Below are 24,888 nucleotides of genomic sequence, written 5' to 3' on the forward strand. Positions count from 1 at the left end.
TCTACATAAGAACCATCCTCGTACTTCAAGGAATATAATAGAAAAGAATTATCGAAATCGGTTCAGCCGTTCACACGTGATGCCGTGACAACGCGAAACGGGTGCGGACCCGCCGCCTTTTTATAGCTCCCGCCGCGAAGCGCGTCGAACGCGGCAACTGATACACAAAAATAATCCTTATGGCATGTAATTCACGCGCGTTGACTTATAGCGTATTTCATGTATAACTTTGGTGTTTCTACACCGATTTACATGATTCTTTTACTATAACCTGCCCAGGAGTATGAAGAATAATTGTGCCAAATTTCGTTAAAATCCGTCGTGTAGTTTTTGTTTCTATAACGAATATACAGACAGACAGACAGACAGACAGACAGACAGACAAAAATTTTACTGATTGCATTTTTGGCATCAGTAGCGATCCCTTATCACCCCTTCATAGTTTTTTTTAAATATATTTCATGTACAGAATTGGCCTCTCTACAGATTTATTATAAGTATAGATTTTTGGGTGTTTGGGTAACCTTTATTCAAAGCACTAATCTTTGGTTATCGAACGAATACTTCTGTAATAGTAAAAACTTTTTTGATATAAATTTGCCATAAGTTACTAGTTATAATATTTCGAGAAAAACATAAAAAAATCTTAACATACCTAAGAAAAAGAAATCGTTTTTATAAGTATATAAACAACAGTTATCCAATAGTCTCAAGAAACCAAAGAATTAAGAAATAATTCTCTTCCGTATTGCACAATTAAACCCCGTCCTCATTTCAATTACCCTACTATCTCTAGTTAAAGCATGACGTCACCAACGTCTTCCCAGCATTCCTAGCCGTAACGAAATGAAAATATCCTGTATTGGTGCGTGGGCGCGGCTGCCGGCGGGCGGCACGCGCGGGTAAGGGCCGACTGCACTAAGCGTAAAATGCGCGAAATCACGACGCCACTAGACCATATAAAATCTAAGACACGAAAGTACCCAAAGTCCAAACCCCTTTGACCAATCGTCAAATATACGCGTCGCGTAGTTACGCCTAGTGCGGTCAGACCTTTGCTAAGGAGGCGGAAGTCGGCACTTGGGCGATGACATGACTTCTTTCGTAAAACGGACCTCATTATAAAGGCGCCAACTGCGGTTCTTACTTCTTTAGATCTTTATGTGGTGTATGATGTATTGTAGTTTATTAATTACTTTTAAATGGGTGATTGCCTAATCAAATATGTAAATATTAAGTCATATAATAAAAAAATAATGATCGGTTTTACTCCGGGTTACAAAATACTTGGATAAAATTATTCTTAACACAATGAATATACAAAATGCAACAGCTAATCACTCACATCATGTAAACCTCTACATATTAATATTTAATTTTATTATTATTAAGTTTTTGTGTATCTCTATACGTGTTGATTTGATTCAATTTTAAAAGCGTCGTTATTAAGTTTTCCTAAGATTGGTTCAAACTAATTCTACTTTAAATTATAGACAATAAGTTAGTTATTTTACACAATACAAACTGCTAGCAGTATTATTGAATACATCTTTATAATTCTCTTAGTATAATAATTATGGAAATGTATGTTGTTTTTTGCGGCTGTTCTTTTTTTATATTATTCTGCGAGTGAACAAGAGAAGCATAGAGCAAGAATGTATTTTCAATATAATGCAAGAATGTTTTAGGTAGGTACCTAAATTTTAAACTGTCTCTATAGATACTATTTGAAGATTTAAATTGGAGACTAGAGAGCAATCATATGTAATTAAAATCTTCAAATTAACTTCATAAACATATAAAAAAAACAGAAAAGTGATAATCATAAATTTAGCAAGTTAGCCCAGATACGCGTGGCTCTGCCTCGACATTTGACCTGTTATCTCTCGCCGCGTTCCCGTATCGCACTCCGCTCCACATCCCGACACTATACACACATTGTGGTGAGTCTTTTTCATTTTTTCCTCATTTATTCAAAGAATATCTAATTCATAAATTATTAAAAAAAATAAAAACAAAAAAAAAATACCGATGATAAAAGTTCCGTCATTGAAAGTCTCCGTTTTATCTGAATTATCACAAAACTTTATATAACTTTGGAAATATTCGAGACAACGAACGGTCAAAATCAAGTGATTTGAGCAGATTGTTTGAAGCTGTTTTAACAATCATCTGTATTAATATTGCAACGTCCGTTTGTCGCAATTACGAGATGTTCTTATAAGTACGTAACCTACATATTTAGTTTTATTATTATGTTTGCGTAATGATACGTTTAATTTTAAATTGTTTTAGACACAGTTATTAAAAAAAAGAAGAATTAAAAAAAATACGAATTTTCATACTCGACGCTCTTTTAAAGGACAATGAAAATAAATATGTAATGTTAAATGTAAATAAAACCAAAATTTGACGATGTTGATTATGTTTAATGTAGGTAATCAATTTCACAGTATGAGCAGTTTATATACAATGTTGGGAGCGTGGTTTGTGACGCTATGCGTAGCGTCGGTGCTGGGGTGCGAGCTGACTCCACCTGACGATCCGTCCCCGAAGTCCCCCGGGGACAACTTCTACCGCCTCATCATCAATGGAGAGGTCGAGCGGTATGCTCCCGATCAGAGATATGTTGGTAAGTGATACCTAAAATATATATGTATTATATTAAGCAGGAGTTAGTTTAAACCAGCTTATTCAGAAATTACATTCTAGTTCAATATGCATGTTTTTTGGCGCAAAATGATAATATATAAAACACGCAGCTGCAGCAGTAGCAGAGAGGATATAATATTATCTACCTATATTATGTTTTTTTACAAGATTGCGAAAAAATAATACATTTCTAAGTAATTTATTTCTTTCCTTTTGAAAGCTGACCAAGTTGTGCCGGTAAAATAATAAGAATTAAGATAATTTTTTTATGTAGGAATTTCTAAACTACTAATAAAATAAAAACGGTCCGTGATTTGTGATCTATTTCTCTTTATGAATGCATTTTTTGTTTGTTATTATTGGTAAAGATATAAAATAATAATATTCCATGTGTTGCCAGTCGTTTCCGTTCACAAGAATTCGCGATAATTGACGAGGAAGTTTATCACGTGTTTATAAAACATTGTTTTTATGTTATCATAAAAATTACAATGCTTATTATTTAAATAAATAATAATATTAATTCACTTTTATATAAAAAGGAAATTTCCAATAGCAATAACGAATTCAGTTCGATTGAATATTTTTGAAATATTATTCTTATAAGTAGGACTTCAAATTGAAATAGTTTTCACACGCATCACATAGGTAGTTTTTGTAATGTTTAACTACAGGAATTCATACAAAACTTCTGTAACAAACAAAAAACATTTAGTTTTATAATTATTACTGGCCTCTACATTTTTTATTAATTTATTTTTATACAAAAAATTGGATATTAGGTACTCTTATGTCTACCCCCTTAGGATGACGGTTAGATGGTTTAATCTCTTCTTTTATTCCAGTGACGCTAGTAGGCTCTCGCACCCACGATGTGGTGCAACAGTTCACCAAGTTCCAGATCAAGATCGACCCTCTGGACCCTGTCCAAACCCGCAGCACCCGCAAGCAAGGCCAGTTCCAGCTGTTCGCAGACACGCTCACCAAGTTCGATGAAGAGTGCATCAACTCTGTGGTGGAAGCTGATGATCTGCCGAAGACTGAAGTGCAGGTCATGTGGAAGGCGCCGCCCGCGGGCTCTGGATGCGTTTTGTTGAAGTAAGTTTGTGGTATGGTACGCGCGTTTCATAAACCAGTTGAAATCGGTACTCTTCATTCTAAAGCCAGGGATTTTTTTTTACATTTAACTTGTTGTTTGTTTATTGTTAAATAAAGCAGCAAACTCTAAATCATTGTTTATAGAACCGGTGCAAACGAATGTTTTAATTGAAGTAGGTAGTAGGTATCAATGTTGTAAGTACATCATGACTACATGGTGTAATCAAAAATCTTTAAAACTGCGCAACGGATTTTGATGCAGTTTTTTTATAGATAGAGGAAGGTTTTAGTGATTGATAAGGTTATAGACAAATCGGGCGTAGCCGCGGGCGGAAGGCTAGTGTTTAATATTTTCTATTTCACCACATAGAGCTATGGTATACGAGAACGTCAGCAAATGGTACGCCGAAGACGGTCAGCTGACGAAGCGGGTTTGCGAGGACACCTCCGTCACCGCGTCTGACTGCTGCGCCTGCGACGATGCTAAATACAAGGTGAGATTACAGCAAAACAAAAGAAAAGTATTTGTATGATTTTTTTTTAATAGAAATAATTCATAGTATTTACTAGTGTTTGATTTTACGCGAGTATTATACATTTAGAAATTAAAGAGTTTTTAATGGATTTTAAACGCGATTTATTCAATCACGGGGCGGGATTCGAGCCCGCCCGCGTCTTTCGTATTTGTATAATATGGAATTTACTTTAATTTACTTAAAATTCTTCCATCTTTCCAATCTACTAATTTTCACTTAATTAATTTGTACAAAATAAACGCGGGACTTGTTTAATGCACAGTATTCATTTAAATATTTGAAACATAATATGTGATCTAGTGGATTGTAGTTTTTATCCATGGTTTTATCCGTGTGTAGCCACGGGGAACAGCTAGTTAAAAAATAAAAAGTATTTCTGTTAACTTTCGTATAAGACTTTAATTCTCCATTGAAAATGCATGTTACAGATGGTGTTCGAAGGTCTGTGGTCCTCGCAGACGCACCCGAAGGACTTCCCCGTGCAGGCGCTGTGGCTGACCCACTTCTCTGACGTCATCGGCGCAACGCATCCCAAGAACTTCAGCTTTTGGGGCGAAGGCCAGCTCGCTACTGATGGTTTCAGGTATATTATTATGTAAATAATAGTATTTATTATACTGATAAATTCTACTATCATAATAAATAATCATCATAATAATAAATAATGGCGCAAAATTGTTGCTAGCGCAAATAATTTCCGTATCAAGGGGAAAAAAAAATCACCGCAAGCAAGTTAATTTTATATATTAATAAGTTAATTTGGCGGTCACAGTATTTGTGTCAGGTATTTAAAAAATTGTTAAAATCCAAAATCTTAAAAAACTGAATAATTGGTTGCCTTCAACAGTTGAAACGTTCTGTAAAGTCTCTATAATATTAGGTACCGTATTTCTGTCTCGTCTAACAAGGGAACGTTCACTTTTTTTGGTTACAAAAAAACATCTTTATTCTACGATCGCAGGTCGCTAGCAGAGTGGGGCTCCGTGGGTCTGCTGGAGCGCGAGCTGCGGCAGCAAGGCGGCAAGCTGCGCTCCATCGTGAAGGCGCAGGGGCTCTGGTACCCGAAGGTCAACTCCAACACCAGCGCTGCTTTCACCGTGGATCGGAAGAGGCATCTCCTCTCAGTTGCGTCTATGTTCGGTATGATGATTTACTAATTTGTTGTTTGTAAAAAATACGTATACGACCTATATAAACTACAACACGTCTGTATCATATAATTTCGAGTGTGGTAGGGGTTCTTATATTGTATATGTATCACATTATTTTGGATAGTAAAATTATTGAATTAAGTAAAGCCAGTCATCGAAAATATTTAGTACTTTGATTATATCTTTCGAGGATGGTTTGTAAGTTATAACGAAGTAACTTCTTCTATGTTAAGAAATAATCCCTTTCTACCAGGTCCATCCCCCGACTGGGTGGTGGGTGTGAACGGGCTGGAGCTGTGCAACAAGGACTGCTCGTGGGCGGAGTCCAAGGTCGTGGACCTGTTCCCGTATGACGCCGGCACTGATAATGGTATCTCTTATATGGTACGTAGCTTTTAAAAATAGACATTGAACTTTTTTTTCTTATTGCAGTAGTAAATTAAGTTAAGAAACGGCAACATTGTTGAAATTTTTTTTATAGATAAAAAGCACAAAGAAATAAGAGTCATACAAGTAACGGTATCATTATGTTTTAAGTATCTGTATAATATCATAATTAATTTGTTAATTCTGTAAAAAAACCTTTTACATAATAATAACAAAATTGAATGAAAGTATAGATAAATCTATCATGGGTCAATGATTTCCAGTCGCCAAACTCGGAGTCAGTTCCCCGTGAGCGCATGTACCGCATCACGACCATGTACCCCGAAGACCCTCGGTCGCCCTTCTACAACCCGGAGCAGAAGGAGATGCAGCCCATGGCCCGGCTGTACCTCACGCGGGAGAAGATCATCTCCCGGGGCTGTGATGAGGAGACGCTGCAGAGCTTCGTGGCGGAGGAGGCGGAGAACAGCCAGTCCGTGGATCGGCGTGAGTACATAGATTTAATAGATGTGTTTAAAAAAGATGTGCATTTGAAAAGTGGAATAAATATGAACTCTTACCAATTTAAGCGAAAAAAAATTAAAAAAAAAAAAACATAATAATTGGTGTGGTTGTTTTATGCATGTTATTAATGCATCTACGTTAGTTTGTAAAACAGTAAATAGATATGCTTGTAATCCCTTCAATTTTTCAAGTTCCTTTCGTTTCACCTATTACTTGTAAGCACATTACTTGTGTTATATTAAATTATTATTAATATTAAAAATGAAGTTATGTATTATTGTAATGATAACAACTGAACACACTATACTATCTTATTAAACTACATGTATCTGCAGCGGAGTGCGCGGTGACAGAGTGGAGCGCGTGGTCGGCGTGCTCGGTGACGTGCGGCAAGGGGCTGCGCATGCGCACGCGCGAGTACCGCATGCCGCAGAAGGCGCAGATGTTCGCGTGCGACCGCCAGCTCGTCTCCAAGGAGATGTGCGTCGCCGCTGTGCCGGAGTGCGAGTTAGTATTCGATTTATAAGGGAAAAGCTTATTACTAAACTACCAATTGACATGATTTTCTAAGCTTTTCCATGTTGTAGACGGCATACAGTTTGCCCTTAAGTTAAAGCTGAACTATATATTACATTTAATTACAATAGAGGTTGTATGTATATGGTTTTTTAATCTTACATTGGAAACATAGTATTATGTACAGGAAAACACGTAGTCAACTGCGTAAAAAACTGCTTGACAACGCAATTATTTTTCTAAAATCACCAATTCCTATTATACTTAGTTCAACATATTTAATGGACCCATTTTTTTAATTAAAAAAAGCTTAGAGTTTTTTACCCTTTTTTGAACGAAAATTCTCCAGACAGGTGATAACGATAAGTAAGATAGGAGTGTACTGAAGAGATATTCACATGGTTAAAAATTGAATTTCGTTAGAGGGGACAGTAACGCAGACGAAGAGGAGAACGAGTTCAATGCTCCCACAGAAGACGTGGAGGGAATCTGCAAGACGTCGGAGTGGAGCGAGTGGAGCGAGTGCTCCGTCACGTGCGGCGTCGGCATGTCCACCCGCAGGAGGCACTTCCTCAACCACATGGGCATTAAGAAGTGTCCTTTGGTGCAAGTTGGTAAGTAAACCCTTTCTTTTAAATGGATTTGTATGCAAATTTTATTATTATGTTATTTTTTAGCGCTACAAATTTGGCTAAATAAAAAAAAATTAAACCATTTTTTTATGAATTTGTGCTTTGCACGAAAATGTATAGTAGTATAGGTTAATGATAAGAGTTAAATACATAATTACTTTGTTTCATAAAAAGATCTAAGTATGAGCTGAATTGCTAATCTTTGGTTGCGTTTATAATCCTATCAACGCCTCTCTTCTGATAGGCGGCGTTCATTTATAAATATAATATGTAATTGTTGCAGAGGACAGCCGCAAGTGCATGCAGCCGCAGTGCACGGAGCAGGAGCAGGACATCTCGGACCCCACGTGCCCCGCGAGCGAGTGGTCGGCGTGGTCCCCGTGCTCGGCGTCGTGCGGGCGCGGCGTGCGCTTCCGCACGCGGCTGCTGCTCGTGCCGGCCGACCGGCAGCGCGACTGCTCCGCGCGCGTCGAGCTGCTGCAGCAGCGGCCCTGCCAGGAGCGCGCCGACTGCGCGCTCGACATGCCCACCGCCAAACGTGAGACAAACACATTTTTCACACTTTATCACATAGATCTAACCCAATACCTATACTGTCAATTTTAATACCAATACCTGCGGCTTTTCAACCTGTTCAACCGAGTATATTTTAGCTGTATGATGTCCTCTTAACTTTTTTCTGTACGAAGTTTTATTTGCGTATATCAGTATAAAGATGAATGGACCGAAATATCTACAAATACTTAAAGTTCGTAACACCCAGTATACACTATACGCTACCAAAAATTTAATTTAACTATTTGTCTTTCAATAATGAATTAACTCGATATTTCGATTAATATTGCAAATGGCGTGATCATTTGGGCCTAGTAAATATTATTTATCTGGTATTTACCAAGCGTGTTCATTTAATTTATCCGGATGCATCTCGATATACGATAGTTAATAAGATAGTGTTTATCATCTCTTATTATCCTCTTCTAAAAAACAAACATTTACACTGTTAATTCTCAGTATCACTTACAAATAAATTTGCTCCAATAATTTATAGTTAGTTAGGCAGAATTGTAAATGTAAATATTTTGGAATAGATTCATACTCCTGGAATAGATTCAAGATAGGGCTGAATTCCGGTTCGTGAGTTTATTGTGATAAAATTGTGAAATTGATGTACCTAGTGTTTAGATTTAAAGGTCCAAATTTGCATCAATATTAGTGAAAAGTGGCTAAAAATGCTTCTCTTCTTCTAAAACATTTGCATGAAAATATGAATAATTCATGCAGGCATATGCATGGAGGCAGCAGAGACGGGTCCGTGCCGCGGCGTGTACCAGCGCTGGGCGTTCGTCGCCATGAAGGGCATGTGCATTCCCTTCACCTACGGCGGTTGCCGTGGCAACCAGAACAACTTCCTCACGCAGGAGGAGTGTATGGATACTTGCAAAGTTCTAATGGGTAAGTATTTTTTAGTTCTTACCCGTAAACTGTGCCGATTAACGTTATTATGCTGTTCTTGTAACGTGAATCTCTATTTCCTCCTACGACAATTATCAATAACGTCCAAAAATGCCATTTCCACGAGGCTTATACTAAATCCCCTTGTTTGTAGGTTTTTGTAACAAGCAGGCGCTAACAACTGTACGGAGAATAATCAGTGTAAAGTAATCTAATTGTCAGACAGAAAAATATTACTTCACTCTAATTACAGAAACATTTTCCATGAATTGTAACAACGCTGTAATTGAATATCTACTTCATATGAATTCTTTGAATACTCACTGTAATTGATTGTAACCTTGACTTGAGTCACAGATATTATCAATTTGTGACGACCCAGTGATGTCATACTTATCACGTCAGCTCTGATTTACTTTTGAGCCTTAGTTTTGAGCTAAAGGTCAGTAATTATGTAGTATGATGTCAGCAGTATTTATAATTTATATTACGATTCAATGAAAAGCATTAATGCAGGTTCTATTTACAACTCAATCAGGCTTTATTGTAGGTACACCTCACCTTTTGTTTACCTTCCTATACCTATTATTTGATGTCATTATAAAATAATTCTAAAGGGGAAAACCACCGAATGCAAACGGAAAAACAGAATAATAGATGTGCTTGCCTCTACTTTAATTATTGTAGATAAGCTAAATTTCTTATTTGTGCTATGTACAACATGGATTAAAGTATTTATAATATTATATAGGTTAATACAAAAGGGGAAAAACGTTAATAAAATTTAAGCACAGAAGACTCCATAAGTTTATTATAAGCCTCATATAATATTAAAAAATTAGGATTTATAGTAGTATTGTATACCTAACTTTTCCATAATCTGGTAATGACCACAACATTTATAACGTACCTAATTAACACTAAGTTAATAAACGATGTCTTTTTAATCTGCTTCTGCTAAAAAGGGGAATTTAACCCGAATATATTATCACAGGCGGCGGTGCCCCCGGTGCAGTGGTGCCCAGCCAGCTCGTTCCCGGAGTGAGCAGCAACTCCATTGGACCTGTCCCACCGGCAGTTAGCGGTAAGAATGTACATTTAAAACAATCTTGAAGCACAGCAGAAATATAGTTGGCCATATTTACGAACGAACATGGGTTTAGTGGGTCTAGATAAGATTAATTCAGAAATATATTGCCTTTAACTGTAGATACAGTAACCTAACTTTGTTACTTAGGATACTACTACATAAGATTTTTTTTCGATTTAATATAACATTTGTACAACTCTTCAATAACACAACCAATATTATGGTTCAATTTTATGACTTTTTTTTCTGGAGTAGGTACCGACTAACAATAAAAATATGTATGTATATGTAAAAGGTTTGCAAACGAACGACTGCCAGCTGAGCCCGTGGAGCGAGTGGAGCCGCTGCAGCGTGTCCTGCGGCATCGGCTACCAGGAGCGTACCAGGACCATTTTGGTAAGAAGGATTAACAATATATTAACACTTCACTTTTTTGTTACCATTTAATATAGTTTTTATGTGATTTCAAATCTTCGTAAGTAGTCTAGACGAATACCATACCTGATACCATATTTCAACGCATGACCAAAAGCACAGCCAAAAGAGAGATACATAGGTATTTACTTTTCAAGTACTTATTGTTTTTATAAATTTTCGATATTTCAGCATATGGAGGAAATATTAAATTTATTTGTGTTTATTATTACCTACGTAAAAAAATATATTAGTTAGGAATATTATTAGGGCATCCTAGGACTCTATAAAATATGCTCTACATTATTTCTTGCGTATTTAGAATTCGCAAGAATGTTTTGATTTGCTGTTTTTTCGTGGATCGCGTAAACAAATGTTTGGGAAACATCTTTCTACACGGGAGAAATCAAATGAGCGAAGTCTGTTGATTTGTTATTAAATATGTATTAAGAAGTTAGTGAGGTGCTCTACGCGATACAAATCAATCTGTTGAGTAATATATGTTTAACTTCTGTACACAAGCATGTCAGTTCTAGGTATTTTAACGACGTAGCTCATAACGAGCGTATACATTTTCTTTATATTTCGTTTGGAGTTTAATAAACCGTGCACTGTGTTCATGATGACTTGTATATTGTGTTTTAATTATTTACGGAGTTGAAAACGTATTTATGCAAATAAAGTTGAGATTCGTTTATGTTTAAAAATATTTAGATGTTTTTCAGTTAGTGATTGATTCAGGAATTTTGTTTGCTACTAAATAATGTATGTTAATTATGAATTTATGATACCTCGAATGCTGTTGCCAAAGAATTTAGTTCTTGTATTGTAATAAATGTTTTTAAGTTTCGATTGGGCGAACAGACGGCCCTTGAGCGCTGAACACTTTCGCTATAAAACTATTTCTGAAGCCTAGCTTGTTTAACGGCAGTGGAGTTTACATTTTAAATTTTAATATTATAAACGGAAAATATGCTTTGATGTATTTATCGTTGTATACTCGCTGTCACAAGAAGGTTCAATGTTTACGTTTATCGACTCTTATTTTTTTATAAATTCATGCCAAAAATTAAAGATTTAGTGAATAGTTAGTGATCTCAAATTAAAGGATGTTTATTGTGTGTATTTGATTTAATTTAAAGTAATTTACCGTCTGAGTGATGTCGGGTTTGAAGTTGGTCTATATTATTAGGTAATACCAAGGTAATACCCATCCAATATGTTTAAAAAATTTGTAGAGGCTTTTAGAAGTAATGGCATACGAAATAATTATACGATATAACTTCATGAAGCTAACAGGTAGTACTTTTTGTTGAGTTGTTGAACCATAAAAACGATATCAAATAGGGCCAATGCAGGTCAAAAAAATCGATGTTAACACGCCGCAGTGTGTCGCAAATCCATTTTAGCTATGGGAATTTATTATAATACTGATTTACTAATCCAATACAATTTCCAAGAACCTAATCTCAAGTAATCTTGTCAGGAAATATAGGAAGATGAGTCCGTTTTATGAAAAATGTGAATATCATTTCGGAGAAATGAGACATAGAGTTTTCTCTACATGTATCTGATATGTGGACTATAATTAGTGTATTGAGCATAAAAATAGAAACATTGATTAAAGTTCTTATATTCAATTATTTTAAAGCAATAAAAATGACATTAATTTTATCGTAGTCATTTGTCATCACAATGTCGCACGCGGACGTCAGACCCATTCGGTTGGAACATGAAATACTATTGTTTATTATATTGAAAGCTTCTATATTAAACTAGCGGTCCGCCCCGGCTTCGCCCGTGGTACATATATTTACTACATAAGAACCATCCTCGTACTTCAAGGAATATAATAAAAAAAGAATTATCGAAATCGGTTCAGCCGTTCTCGAGTTATGCGCTTACCAACACATTTTGCGATTCATTTTTATATATAAGATATGCAGTAAGGCTTGTACCTACCTACTTGTACGTCAATTTCAATTACTCACTTAAAAAGGGGAAAAGAAGAAAATCCTGTTTTAACTCAAAGTCAAACAAAAACAAAAATGAAAAATCCAATAACATCGTGTAATATTTCAATTCATATATTATGTACTAATTAGTAATAACTATCTAGGTATTACTAGAATTTAAATTATCGTATGTTTAATTACGACTAATGTACATCTTTTCAAGGATGGATAATTCGTGTAGGTGCCTTATGCCTACAACAAAACGTTTAAATAGGTGGTGCAGCGACCCGTCTAGTCAATAATATATTCTATTGTAATATATTTTCTGATCAGATCCACTGGAATATTTAATTCATTGTTGGTTTTATTTTTGTTTCAGGCACAGCCAGGTCCAGGAGGCGCGCCTTGTCCTTCGCGTCTAGCTCGGCGAAGAAGGTGCACAAAACATTGTTAAAAACATGCTTTTTAGTTAAAGGTGTTAGTTAGTTAGTTAAGCTTGCTCGAAGATTATTATGTATATTGTATTTTTTAATAAAGGCTTACACTTATTTTTGTGTTTCAATTTTAAGGCTTGAATCAGGTAGAACTCTACCTTTTCTTCTAATACCGAAAATTAACTCTACTTATAACCGTTTTTCTTCTTAGATACTTAATGTACATATCTAAAAAAAAAGTATATTAAAGTTTCGAATATGATAAAGGGCATGGTTGTTTTAATTTGTTTATTTTACAATCAGGTTTTTTGGAAAAAAATCATGAACTGATTACTCAGGTCGATTTTTGGACTTTAAACCAAAACGCGAAGTCAATATAACATCAATTATTGTAGTGTTTTTACAGTGTGTTTATCAAATTGTAACACAGGGCATGGTTGTTTTAAATTTTGATTCCATATCCAAATATCTTTTTAATAATTTTTAAACGTACTTTTACTACGGTAAATTCCGCGGTCGTCTCCCGATCCCGCCTTGATCGTCGTCAAGGTCGCTAGCCCCTATTAAAGCCTTAATTAAGAGTTCCTAAAGAAGGATAAAATAAGCAAGTAATTTTTAATTTTTATTAAAGATTTTGGCTGGTGTGCATAAAGCATGCAAAAATTAAAAATAGGAAACATAGCTATGTTAAATAATTTTAAAAACATCGGAATACCACCCAAGTTTAAAGGTAATTTAAGGTCATAAAATCTAGAAAATTCTATTAAATTATATCTAATTGCCATCCGCTGGTCGACTTTACAGGCATGTATACCTACATATTATGTTAACTAACTGGAAACGGTTGCTTAATTACTCGACAAAATAATCAGGATATAAACTAAATTTCTTGGGTGAATACACTGCATTAGAATCAACAGCCAAACAAATACGAATTTATTTGACCATTCCGGGAAGATTTATCAAAACAAACTGACTGATCATAATTCTGATCACACTGTATTTTGTTAAATCGTGAAGTACGAACTTTGTTTATTATGAACTGAATGTGCGAAGATTGAAATAAGATGTTTTGTGGGTTTCTTAAATATGCTGATCGCGTCTTATGAACAAAAGTCAACATTCAAGGCAGATTTAAGTCACTCAAGGATTTGCAATTATAATCTTATTTGAGTTCCCTCTTATAGAGATTAAATTTGTTCTTTGTTCACGTTTTAATACTTTTTCAGCTTAATTTAAAAAAAAATTATACGTGAAAAACTTCCTGGTATCAAATAAACACGTTTTTTTACTTTGAGTGGTGGTGATCGCCTCGTCAGGTGACCCGCTTGCTCGGCCTTCTACTCTTTTATAAAAAAATGATATTTTGCCATGTACGTACCTACTTAAATAACATTATATTGAGTAGGTTAATTATGATTATAATATTTATACAGTTGGTTGGTCGTTTATGTATTAAGATTATAAAATGGTGGTACACACAATACAAACCGATTTAATATTTTTACAAAAATGTAGCGCTCTACATTTAAAGATAGACTCATCAATTGGGCACTGCAATAAGTTTCGTCGAGCGTAGAAGACAACATAATAATAAACCTTTTGAGGTCTTATCACCAAACGATAAATGGTAAATGCCTTAGGTATTTAGGTCTTTGTGGTAAGGCCGAAATTTTCCAAGTTACGAACTAACCTTCGTAAATAAAACAAACTTAGTAATTTTAATCTATATTTCAAGGTTTTTTTTATATTATTTGTATATTTTTCGCGAAAAATTGGAAGAAAGAAAAACAAAGTATGATTAGAGGTAGATTATAATATTATTCCGTGTTAATTTCCGCGATGGAATTATTTTTAATTGTTATTACTTGCCTTTTTTCAATATGCCCTTACTTATATACCTATATTATAAAAATATGGAAATGTACAATGTGTTAATGTTGGTTGCTATCTGAATTTTGTTGAGTTCTTCTATTTTTCATAATACATACTTCCATTATTATTTAAATTTAAATACTCGATAAATGGAAACGCAAAGAAGGATCGATCCCACATCTTTTGACGTGAACACCGCGGAACCTAGCTACTTATTATTTAGCATAACCTCACTAAAGCCTATTAAACGGAAATTTATGACACCGTAAGTGTAGAAAATAATCGTTTTGTGGAATAAAATCGATAAATTTTTATTAGTTTTTCCGATCATTTCTTACTGTAATCAGGCTGGCTTGCAGGCGATTTAACGTCGATAAATTGTAAAAAAATAATAGATATTATCTAGATGAGCGGAAAATACATCCTTAGCATTAATGTTTACAAGTGTTTGCTTCATACCATATTCATACTATCGCTTATGAAAATATAGAGCCTTTTTGAAAATAAAAATGGCAATTGTTTTAAAATCTGAGTTGTAAATTTTAAATAGGTACCTACCTAGTACCTATAACAACATTATTCTGTATTTTAAAGATTTTTATTCTAAACCGCAATTAAAAATTTTAAACACGCAAATCAGATAATATAAATCTTTTTAAATATACGAATATATACGGCACGAGCCGCAGAATAAAACAATACAGTAAGGTCATTGAACAATACTTATCTCCAACAAAAACATTTCCGCGTTACAAACGAGTTTAAAATTACTTTTAAAATTTGTAAATTCCGCCATTAAATATGATAGCATAATATTGTTATAAGTTATTCCTGTCAAAAATTATTTTAATAAACATACAGGCAAGTTTTAGAATTTTTTAGTTTTAATTCTATTTTGTCATTTGTGTATATTTCAGTGAATTGTTAACATCTCTGTAGGTATACCGTGTTTTTTGGCAAATTTAAATGAAATGAAATGATATTTCTTTGGTTGTGAAGGATCTACTTTTCCTTCACAAAAAAATTGCAGCAGAGGAGAGGAAAAAATCTTTACTTTATTATAGAAATAAAATTACATCTATTTACTTGACAATCTGCGAAGTCGTTTGAATATTAAACTTGCGGCATCTTACAAAGAATATCACTTTCAAGTAATCAATACGGAACACCCAACCTATACCAACAGTCTGGGAGCAGCCTCCACCAGCCTGACCTAGAGAGCGCGACCTTGATCTCTGACGTCACCGTCCGCAGGTGACGTCACAACGTGTGACATCATCTACGCTTTATCTGGGATTTGGTTGCCAAGCTATCTCCATTTGTAAAAGGATTAACTTACTTAATGCTTATCTTGATGAGATTTCGTTTGGACTTACCTGAAAAAAGTAAAAAATGTTTACAAATCAGCAGTGTCTTTCTCGTTTAAAAAAAAAATATTTTTAATATTTTGCCTATAATTCTATAACATTGCCGTCAATACGCGTTGGAGAATAAATGCAAGGTGATAAGCATGTGATAAGTAATTAAAGAATTAAGGCCAATACAAACTTAAAATGCTCATCTTAATCTTGTTATATTTAAATGATAGACTTCACAGATGTAAATGAGGTTAATTCGGTAGTTATTAATGAATCAATCGATTGAATGGTTAATAGAATGTCACGGTCAGTGACCACAGTAAATTTGGGGAGGTAAAATGCTCTGCTGACTAAACTATTATAGATCGACGAACATGATTTTGTATATGAACTTCCGCGTATAAGAGATAATATGATCGCAGGAATTACGGAAGTGGAAAAGTATGTGATATTATGATAAGGTATTATTAAAATTATGAGTGATGTTTCCTCATCGATTAAATGTAGTTGGTCGGCTTAGTAGTTAGCAATCAGCAGGTAGGTTAGATATCAGGAATCTTGAAGAGCAAGAAGTCGCGGATGGAAATATCAGAGACAGGCGGTCCGCCCCGGCTTCGCACGTGGTACATATTTCACAATAAAAGGTAGCCTATGTTCTTTCTGAGGGTCTAAAGATTATCTGTGCCAAATTTCATCAAAATCGGTCCAGCAGTTTATGAGCCTATTCATTACAATCAAACAAACAAACAAAGTTTTCCTCTTTATAATATTAGTGTAGATAACAAAGTAGGTAAATAATACGTAAAATGCTGCAACAATCCTGTAACAACCTACCTATTTTGCAAATGATTTCCTAAGATGCTGAACTTCCTTGACTTTGTTAAGAAATAACACAGAAGACATATCAATGGCACAACACTTAAACCATGACACCTTGTTAGGTAAATAATTGTTCAATAAATTGTACAAACAGCATCGCGTGAGCAGGTATGTATACACGAACTGCTAACTGCTTTATTTAACTGAATGTTTCCATGTTTTGTTGCGACACGATATGATGAATCGCCTTGATATTACTTTAACTAAACTGCGACACCATGCAGCAGAATATATCATTAAGAGAAGCAGGAAAGAGCACCAGCTAAGGTTCCAGGCTCCAGCTTTATAGGATAAGCAATAGATCGCTTCTGTCGTTTCAATCTTAATGGAAATATTCCACGAATAGGAGTGGCAGGTTTTGTTCACAGCAAGCTATTAGATTGTTTTAGCAAATTGGTGCCGAATATTGATGCGAACAGTCCTGTACCTAATACTATAAATGTTAAAACTATGGGTTGAGAATAGAAGATTTTTTGTATCAATAAACTCACGATAAGTAGGCAATATTATTACTAGGCCCTTTTCTGTTCCAGCATTTTTCAAATTGAAGCTCGAAGTAAATTAATGACAGGTAGGTAACACGTTCAACTATGATATGGGAATGAACCAAGTTAGTAGGCATACGTATTCCAATGGAAACAATAATATACAGGTATGGCAAGGTCACATATTTTCCTGTGTCCATCTGTGTCCAGTAAACATTGACCTCCAATTGTTTAACTTCACTCAGCCACTGGCATTGGTCATCTTTAGGTTCGGTTACAGTATGTTATATTGCGTAGTTACAACTTACAAATTAGTTATTGTTTTGGTACACACACTATTCTGATTATGTCTACATTCTATTGGATGTTAAGAAAGCAAAATATTGTAAATTTCGCGTTTTAGGTAAAATTTTTAGAAATATAGTAATTCGACTGACCGGTTGGCTTAGTTGGTAGTGGCCCTGCCTTCCAAGCCAGAGGTCGAGGGTTCGATTCCCACCCGGATGAATATAGATGTTTGCTCTGTGCCTGGGTGTTGATTATCTATACAAGTATTTATTTAAAATAATCATATATGTATGTTTATCAGCCATCTGGTTTCTATAACACAAGCGAAAGCTTAGTATGGGATCAGATTGTGCCGTGTGTGAAAATTATCCTGAATATTTATTTATTTAGTAATTTACTACTTACAATATTAAAGCTCACAGCTATTTACTCAATATTGTCTTAATATATAATATGTAGAGGGTTTTCGTAATTTGGTCCTAGATTGAGAACAGCTGGAACTATTTGAAAGCACTTATTTTTACTTATTTTGTACTTCTGTGTTTAATTCCCACTAAAATAGACATTTCAAGTTTTTAGGCATCCTTAATTAAAATATGATGTCATACGTTGTAGTTATTTTGTGTAAAAAGTGAATGTTTGTCCGCAGTACCCTTGGCCCGGATATCTCGTATTTGTGTATATTGAGTCAGTGCGAGTTATGATGGACTTTATTTAGCACTAAATAACAGTTAACTCAATCATCGTTATAACTCACATCGTTTGAACAGTAAAAGCTTTGTAAGAATTGTTATGCTCATGAATATTTCACTGGCTGTTAGTCATGAATGTCTGGGATTTATAGGAAACTCTAGACAATGTGTATCCAAAATATGTAATGTGTTTTGTTAGAGAAAAATATTGCTATTATAATAAATTGACGTAATGAATCTTATATATAAAATTCTCGTGTCACAATGTTAGTCTCCATACTCCTCCGAAACGGGTGGACCGATTCTCATGAAATTTTCTGTGCATATCGGGTAAGTCTGAGAATCGGCCAACATCTATTTTTCATATGTACCACGGGCGAAGCCGGGGCGGACCGCTAGTATTTTATAAATACAAACCAACTCTAATGTCGGTGTTTATAACAGCGACATAATACTGTTAATCCTGTAACTGCTAAGCTGAAATAAAGAGAAACTAATAAAATCCTGTTACAAAACTGGTAAATTGCGTAATACGTGGGAAAAATAAACAATTTGTGTAACAAACAGCTTATGGCATTAAATGCTCGTTAGATCGGTGATCCGATTAGATTGAGAAGAAGCCCTACGTCTTATAATGCAGCTACATTTTTGCTTGTGTCGTAATTTATACAGTGCAATAAATTTCTATTTTAAGTTATAAATAGTTTGTTAGATAATAATCGACTATACTTACCTATTACATTAATTACCTAGTATTAGTGGTAAGGACTTTTTAAAAACTGTAAATCGGAATATAAAGTAACTAGGTAAAACTAAATAATTAACTAGGTATAAAATAAATCATTTGGTTACTTTCATAAAATATGGTTTATTTTGCATCAGAAATTATAAGAATTGCCGTTCTCCTCTACCGCAAAATTCGCAAAAGTCACCTTGTTAAAATGAAATCTCGTGTTAAAATATCCCTATAATGAATACTTATACAAACGATAGCATTGGCTAATTAGCCAAATTAAACGCATTCATGAATTAACTATGACATAACAATGTTGCGTGAAAAAAGGCAATATTCTGTGATAAAATCGCGCCTGGGAGTGCCCTGACGCGGGCGAAATGAGTTATAGCTGTAGCCTGTACCCAAGTATTCTCTCTAATTATAATAAAGCGAATTAATGCTGAAATGAACGAATATTCGACATTTTTGAGCTTATGTAAATTCACTCACTCAAGAAAATATTAATTCATTATCGTAATTAATTAATAAACAGAAAAGAATTTGTAGTTTGACTTGATTTTATAAATTATAACTATGAAATATAGTAGGTACTAATTATCTATGTAAAAAGATGATATTAACATAGGTGCCTTCAAACCAATAAATAATCATTGGAATATCTATATTTTAAAAATAGATAAGAGAAGTCACAAATGATTTATTTGTTTCGATAGAAATATTTTAATTGAAGACTGAAAAATAAATAAAATTAGGAAGGTAATAAGCTAACGGACTCAATACAGTTATCAACGCAAACAGGTTATTGGACCCCGCGCAGGACTTGTGAGTTGTGAGGCCCTGCAGGCAAGACGGGAATACATACCTGATATAAAATATTTTAATACTAAACGTCAGTATTAATTGATTTTGGTCAGTGTTATAAATTATAATGCAACGTATTTTGTGAAATGTTGTATAATATATTGCTGCTTTTTAATGGATTAAGGAAAAAAAAGAGAAAGAGAAGATGCTAATTAAAAAAATACATGGTACGACTTCGGAGTAAGTAGATATCAATTGTCAATTTACCAGTATAGGTCGAAACTTTTATAACGAAAAGAATTGCAAATATTATTTTCTTTTTCTTTAATTAAGTAATAAAAAAAAATATGTACTATTCGACATTGATATTCTCAAAAGAATGGTTCATAAATTTCAAGGCCTTGCTAATATAATATATTTTATAAATATCATTTTTATGACATCGAAAGGTGAGACTTTTAAGGCATTTGTGAAGGACAGTCTACCCTTTTTAAAAATGTGGGAATTGGTTCACCTTTCTTTCCATAAAAATGTAATTATTACCTACATTTAATAATTAGGGTAAAAGTGGGATAGATGCCGCACCGGGATAGATGCCTCATTTTCAAAAAACCTCACTTCCCAGAGTCCTGACTACGAATTAATGATTTAAATAGGAGCTCCTATCACCCCGCACCTCGTGTACGCATGAGCTGTTGTTTGGTGAAGACGTGTTTCGCTAGTGCGTGTTATAATATCGGCGGCGAACTTCACGAACACGTTAAAATTTAAAAAGGTTGATATTTGCCTTTGCATAACTTTATAAGTATTAATAAATTTCACTATATTTCTTATTATGTCTATACACTGGTTCATTAAGTACAAATCTAAGTGAAAATAGTGGCTCTTTTGTTTTTATTTAATAAAAAAACTACTGGGGCAGCTATCCTTATCAAAAAGGATAGTTGCCCCTTTTTTTCGAGGGATAGATGCCCTTAGGGGCCTCTAAGGGCATCTATCCCTCAATACATATGTACATGTTAGTATCGATAATCACAGGTACTGTTTATATTTTTACCTGATTGCGTCAGAGGTTTTCTCTATGTTAACCGATTTTACTCGTTTAATTTGCTTTTTTTTTGTTATGTTTACTTACTTATTAATGATCTGCCCTTATACTGATTGTAGGAGAACCACGCCACGAAAATACAAAAGAAAAGAAGGAGTGCGAGCGCAAGTATATTCTTGGACAACAGAACAACTATGTGAACTTGACATTTGCTGGTTTATCATATTAATTTTATTAGATTTCGCGTTTATAGAGTATGTCAGGCATCTATCCCACTCTGCAGGCATCTATCCTCCTTAGTATTTTCATGGTGGGGCAACTATCCAACTAGGTAGGCATCTATCCTCAAAAAAGGTGTTCTACAAAAATATTTATTACACATTATCTATAAATGATAGGATTAAAAATATATATAGTAATTCAAAACAGATAATTAACCTAGCTATATTCATACAAAGTGTTCGTATAAGATTCATGTTTTTTAAATTATGAGGCTATTTCAAAAAGTGGGGCATCTATCCCACTTTTACCCTATCTGGATTTAGATTTTAAGCATGGATGATTCCATCAAATATATTAAATGGAGTATATTTTGAATGATATCAAATAATAATAAAATAATTTTTAAATTCACAAATAGTCAATTTGGAGATTATTATATGTATAACCTACTGTGATAAACTATATAGTAGCAACAAGTAGGTAAATATATTTTCTTTTATGTATTTTCACACAATACTATAAAATATATAAAGGCCAAGCTTTCAAAAGCTCATACCATACATGATACATGGGGCTCCACTGCAACCTGTACGGGGCCTGCACAGGCACGGCGGGGGCGCGGCGCCATCCGGCCAGGCGCGCCCTGCGGTCAAGGCTAAACGATTGACATTTCGCAACCCGATTTAGGGCTCAAATGTAGGCTGAATTACGTAACTGGCCAATTACTGCTAAAACTAGGCTCCCTTTGCAGATATTTTTAGTTCAATCTTTATAAGGAATTGTATGCCTGAGATGCAGTCAGATGCGCGTTATGGTAAATCATCAACATTGTTTTTTTTGTGTTTTAGGTACTCGCTAATGACTCCAGTGTTTAAAGTTATTAGCTAAGTCATAACTTTTATGATGTTACTGTTTTAAAATGGGCTTCTATAAAGCTTATTCAATATTCATATCTATGAATACAATTTGAGTTGATTGACCAATATCATAAAATGAAAGACCGGCGTTTCAATTAGTTTCCTATACTATATGAGGAATATTCAGTTTCGTCCTAGCCATGTCTGAGTGCCTGAGTCATGTGGCTCATGTGGTATATTGGTAATGTAGAGATGTCTCTACATTACCAATGTACCTAGTTAATCCGGTTGCCTTCAGCCTTACGCACCTTCCAACTATTTTTTGTGAATATCGTGTGTTGCGTAGAGTATGTTTGATCGATGATACCGCTTTCTTTGGAAATAAAAGACACGTATAAAGAGATCTTACAGTGAATATAGCTTTGCGGTTTTCGGTTCATTTTTGTGAATACTACAATGTAAAAAAATCAGAATAATATGGGATAACGTTATTTTGAACTTTGTTTAAAACTAACTTCAAGAAAAGAACGATTTTCTAAAATCTATTTTTTGTGTTTGTTATCTCAGAGCTTTTGATTGAGTGAACCGATTTTGATAAGTCTTTTTATTTGAAAGCTGCTGCTAAATTTTGGCTAGTTTTGATAATTTAAAAGCGGTTTAGTTTTTTATTATAAAATAATTATCTTATAAAGTAGATGTTAAGCGAAATATTAATTTTTTTTTAGTTTGATGCGTCTCTCGGGAATAGCGTTGCATGGAGTGTGACGAAACAGGCCTTGCTTTGTGACGATTCCGCCGCGCTGTTATAGCGCCGTGGCCACAGACATAGATACATGTCTGTGGCCGTGGCCTTGACATTACATACAATGATATAATATTTCACATTTATTTATTTAGCAATTAAGCGCGTCACACACGGTGAAGATACTATAATATTTTATGTTAAGATTCTCTACTATAAAATATTACAGTATCTTAAGGTATCCGGTATCAGCGTTCTGACCATCATTTTTCTTTTTGTCATTGCGTACTAAGACCCCTGTAGAACCGCCATCCTGTTACAAATGACCCGAAACACTGACACAAAGGTAATATTTGACAGTAAAATAACTTTTCGTTTTTATTGTTAAATTTGGTTACAATAGTAATTTTATTGCTGTTTTCTCTACACATGAAAAATGCTAAAAAATGATGATGACATTAGGATTGGTACCTACATTATATTCTTACTTATACATAGGTATATCTGTATTCTGTAATATTGATTGCTAAATTAATTATTTGTATGTGACCAACCGTGATAGCACCGCGGTTCTGTGGTTGGCGCCAACAGACATAAACCACACGGTATTGCAATGTTTTGGTGCCAATAATAATGACTCAAAGGTAAATTTAACATGAGTAAGTTAATCAGACCTTTACTTATATTATGAAGATAATGAATTTGCTAATATCAGAAACTACCTTCGGGTCCAATTTGAAATAATTTGGAAAATCCAAAAGTGCACGCCTCATAATTTTTTTTTAATAAATATTTATTAATTACTATTTTTGTTTATTTAATAACAATTAAACCACATCGAATCAGACCCTGAAAAATGAAAGGGTTCTATTCCTGAGCATACTCAAGCGTAAGAGAAAAAAAAGACTCGATTAGTAAAGTATTTCGGTCGCTATCGTGTTAACAAGAAAAAGGATCCGCACATACAGACACACGGACGTCCAAGACAGAACTTTTTTAAACTGTTTTTTAACTAGTTTAAATAACAAAAATGACATCAAAAATATCATGAACGTTAAAAATAGTGTTTTTTCTTAATATGTGTGTGTATGTATTATCTTACAAGTGCAATGTATGATACATAAAGACATTTTAAGTTTGAAAAATCAGATGTTTTGCGCGAAGTGACAGTAGTACCCACCTCAACGCTTCGCTTATGAGGCGTGCAATACATATTATTTCAGTGTAGATAGCCCATTTATTAGGAAGGCTATGTATATTCACGCTAAGGCCTAAGACCAATAGGAGCGGAGTAAAGCGGGCAAAACCGCGAGACACAGCTAATAATTTATATAATGAATATAGCCTGTACTTTTATAACTGGTAAAAACGTTGCCTAGACCAGTTCCCCTCTGTAAGGTCGGAAACTTGAGATATTCTGTTTTTCTTAGACGTGTCTGGCTTTACTGGATTCACACTAGTTCTTATTGCTTTGACCAGATTTGTAGATTGCGAGGAAGACTCTTATTTGGTATGACGACCTGTATAGAATTTCAAGCAATGCTTACAGGATATAATGTAATGAGTGCACAAATATTGTAGGCAAGGATAACCTACTCGTATATATAAGAAAATAGCATATAAGTATGCCACTCAGGGATCATGGTATATGTACATCCAACGGTGAAATAATTTTTAAAATCAGTCCTGTAACTAGTTCCTGAGATTAATTATTGTTTTGTAAACAAAGTGAATGAGCAGCGCGGAGATTGAGTATCTATAAATTAATAGATACGTCAGAATATTTAAATGCCTTGCATTTAACAATTTGTTTTTGTGTGTTAATTTGAAAAAAAAAGCCAACGTTATTTAATAATATAACATGAAACAATTCGAGATCACTATCAAAGAAATTGAAATTACTTACTTCCTCATTTGCATTTTATATATTTTAGTATTTGCATTTGTGACAAAACGGTACATAAACAATATTATATTTCACAATTCCCTAACTTGTTACTCTTTTTATACTATATACAGATCGTTGAACAAAGGAAATCTTAGTTGTTATTAATAAAGAGCGCTGGGAGCGGTTGCGCCGG

At 34.3% G+C, this 24,888-nt stretch overlaps 2 protein-coding genes across 2 annotated transcripts in view; one reads left to right on the forward strand and one right to left on the reverse strand.

Annotated features, from left to right (window-relative positions):
- LOC149902086 (phosphatidylcholine:ceramide cholinephosphotransferase 2-like) overlaps window positions 1-24,888 on the reverse strand; it is a 92,039-nt gene that overhangs the window by 55,107 nt on the left and 12,044 nt on the right. The window lies entirely within an intron of this gene.
- On the forward strand, window positions 1,812-12,916 carry fat-spondin (extracellular matrix protein f-spondin). Its single transcript, XM_090110330.1, has 15 exons — window positions 1,812-1,943; window positions 2,454-2,632; window positions 3,498-3,750; window positions 4,121-4,244; window positions 4,715-4,869; window positions 5,248-5,426; window positions 5,691-5,821; window positions 6,088-6,310; window positions 6,664-6,835; window positions 7,268-7,458; window positions 7,760-8,014; window positions 8,761-8,931; window positions 9,926-10,015; window positions 10,317-10,417; window positions 12,770-12,916. The coding sequence occupies exons 2-15, from the start codon at window positions 2,455-2,457 to the stop codon at window positions 12,842-12,844; spliced, it is 2,298 nt and encodes a 765-aa protein (XP_089966456.1). The 5' UTR covers window positions 1,812-1,943; window position 2,454; the 3' UTR covers window positions 12,845-12,916.

This window comes from Colias eurytheme, chromosome 15 (assembly GCF_061535395.1).
Source record: "Colias eurytheme isolate Ceu_HAF_F1 chromosome 15, ilColEury1 Martin Lab GWU primary, whole genome shotgun sequence".
NCBI lineage: Eukaryota > Metazoa > Arthropoda > Insecta > Lepidoptera > Pieridae > Colias > Colias eurytheme.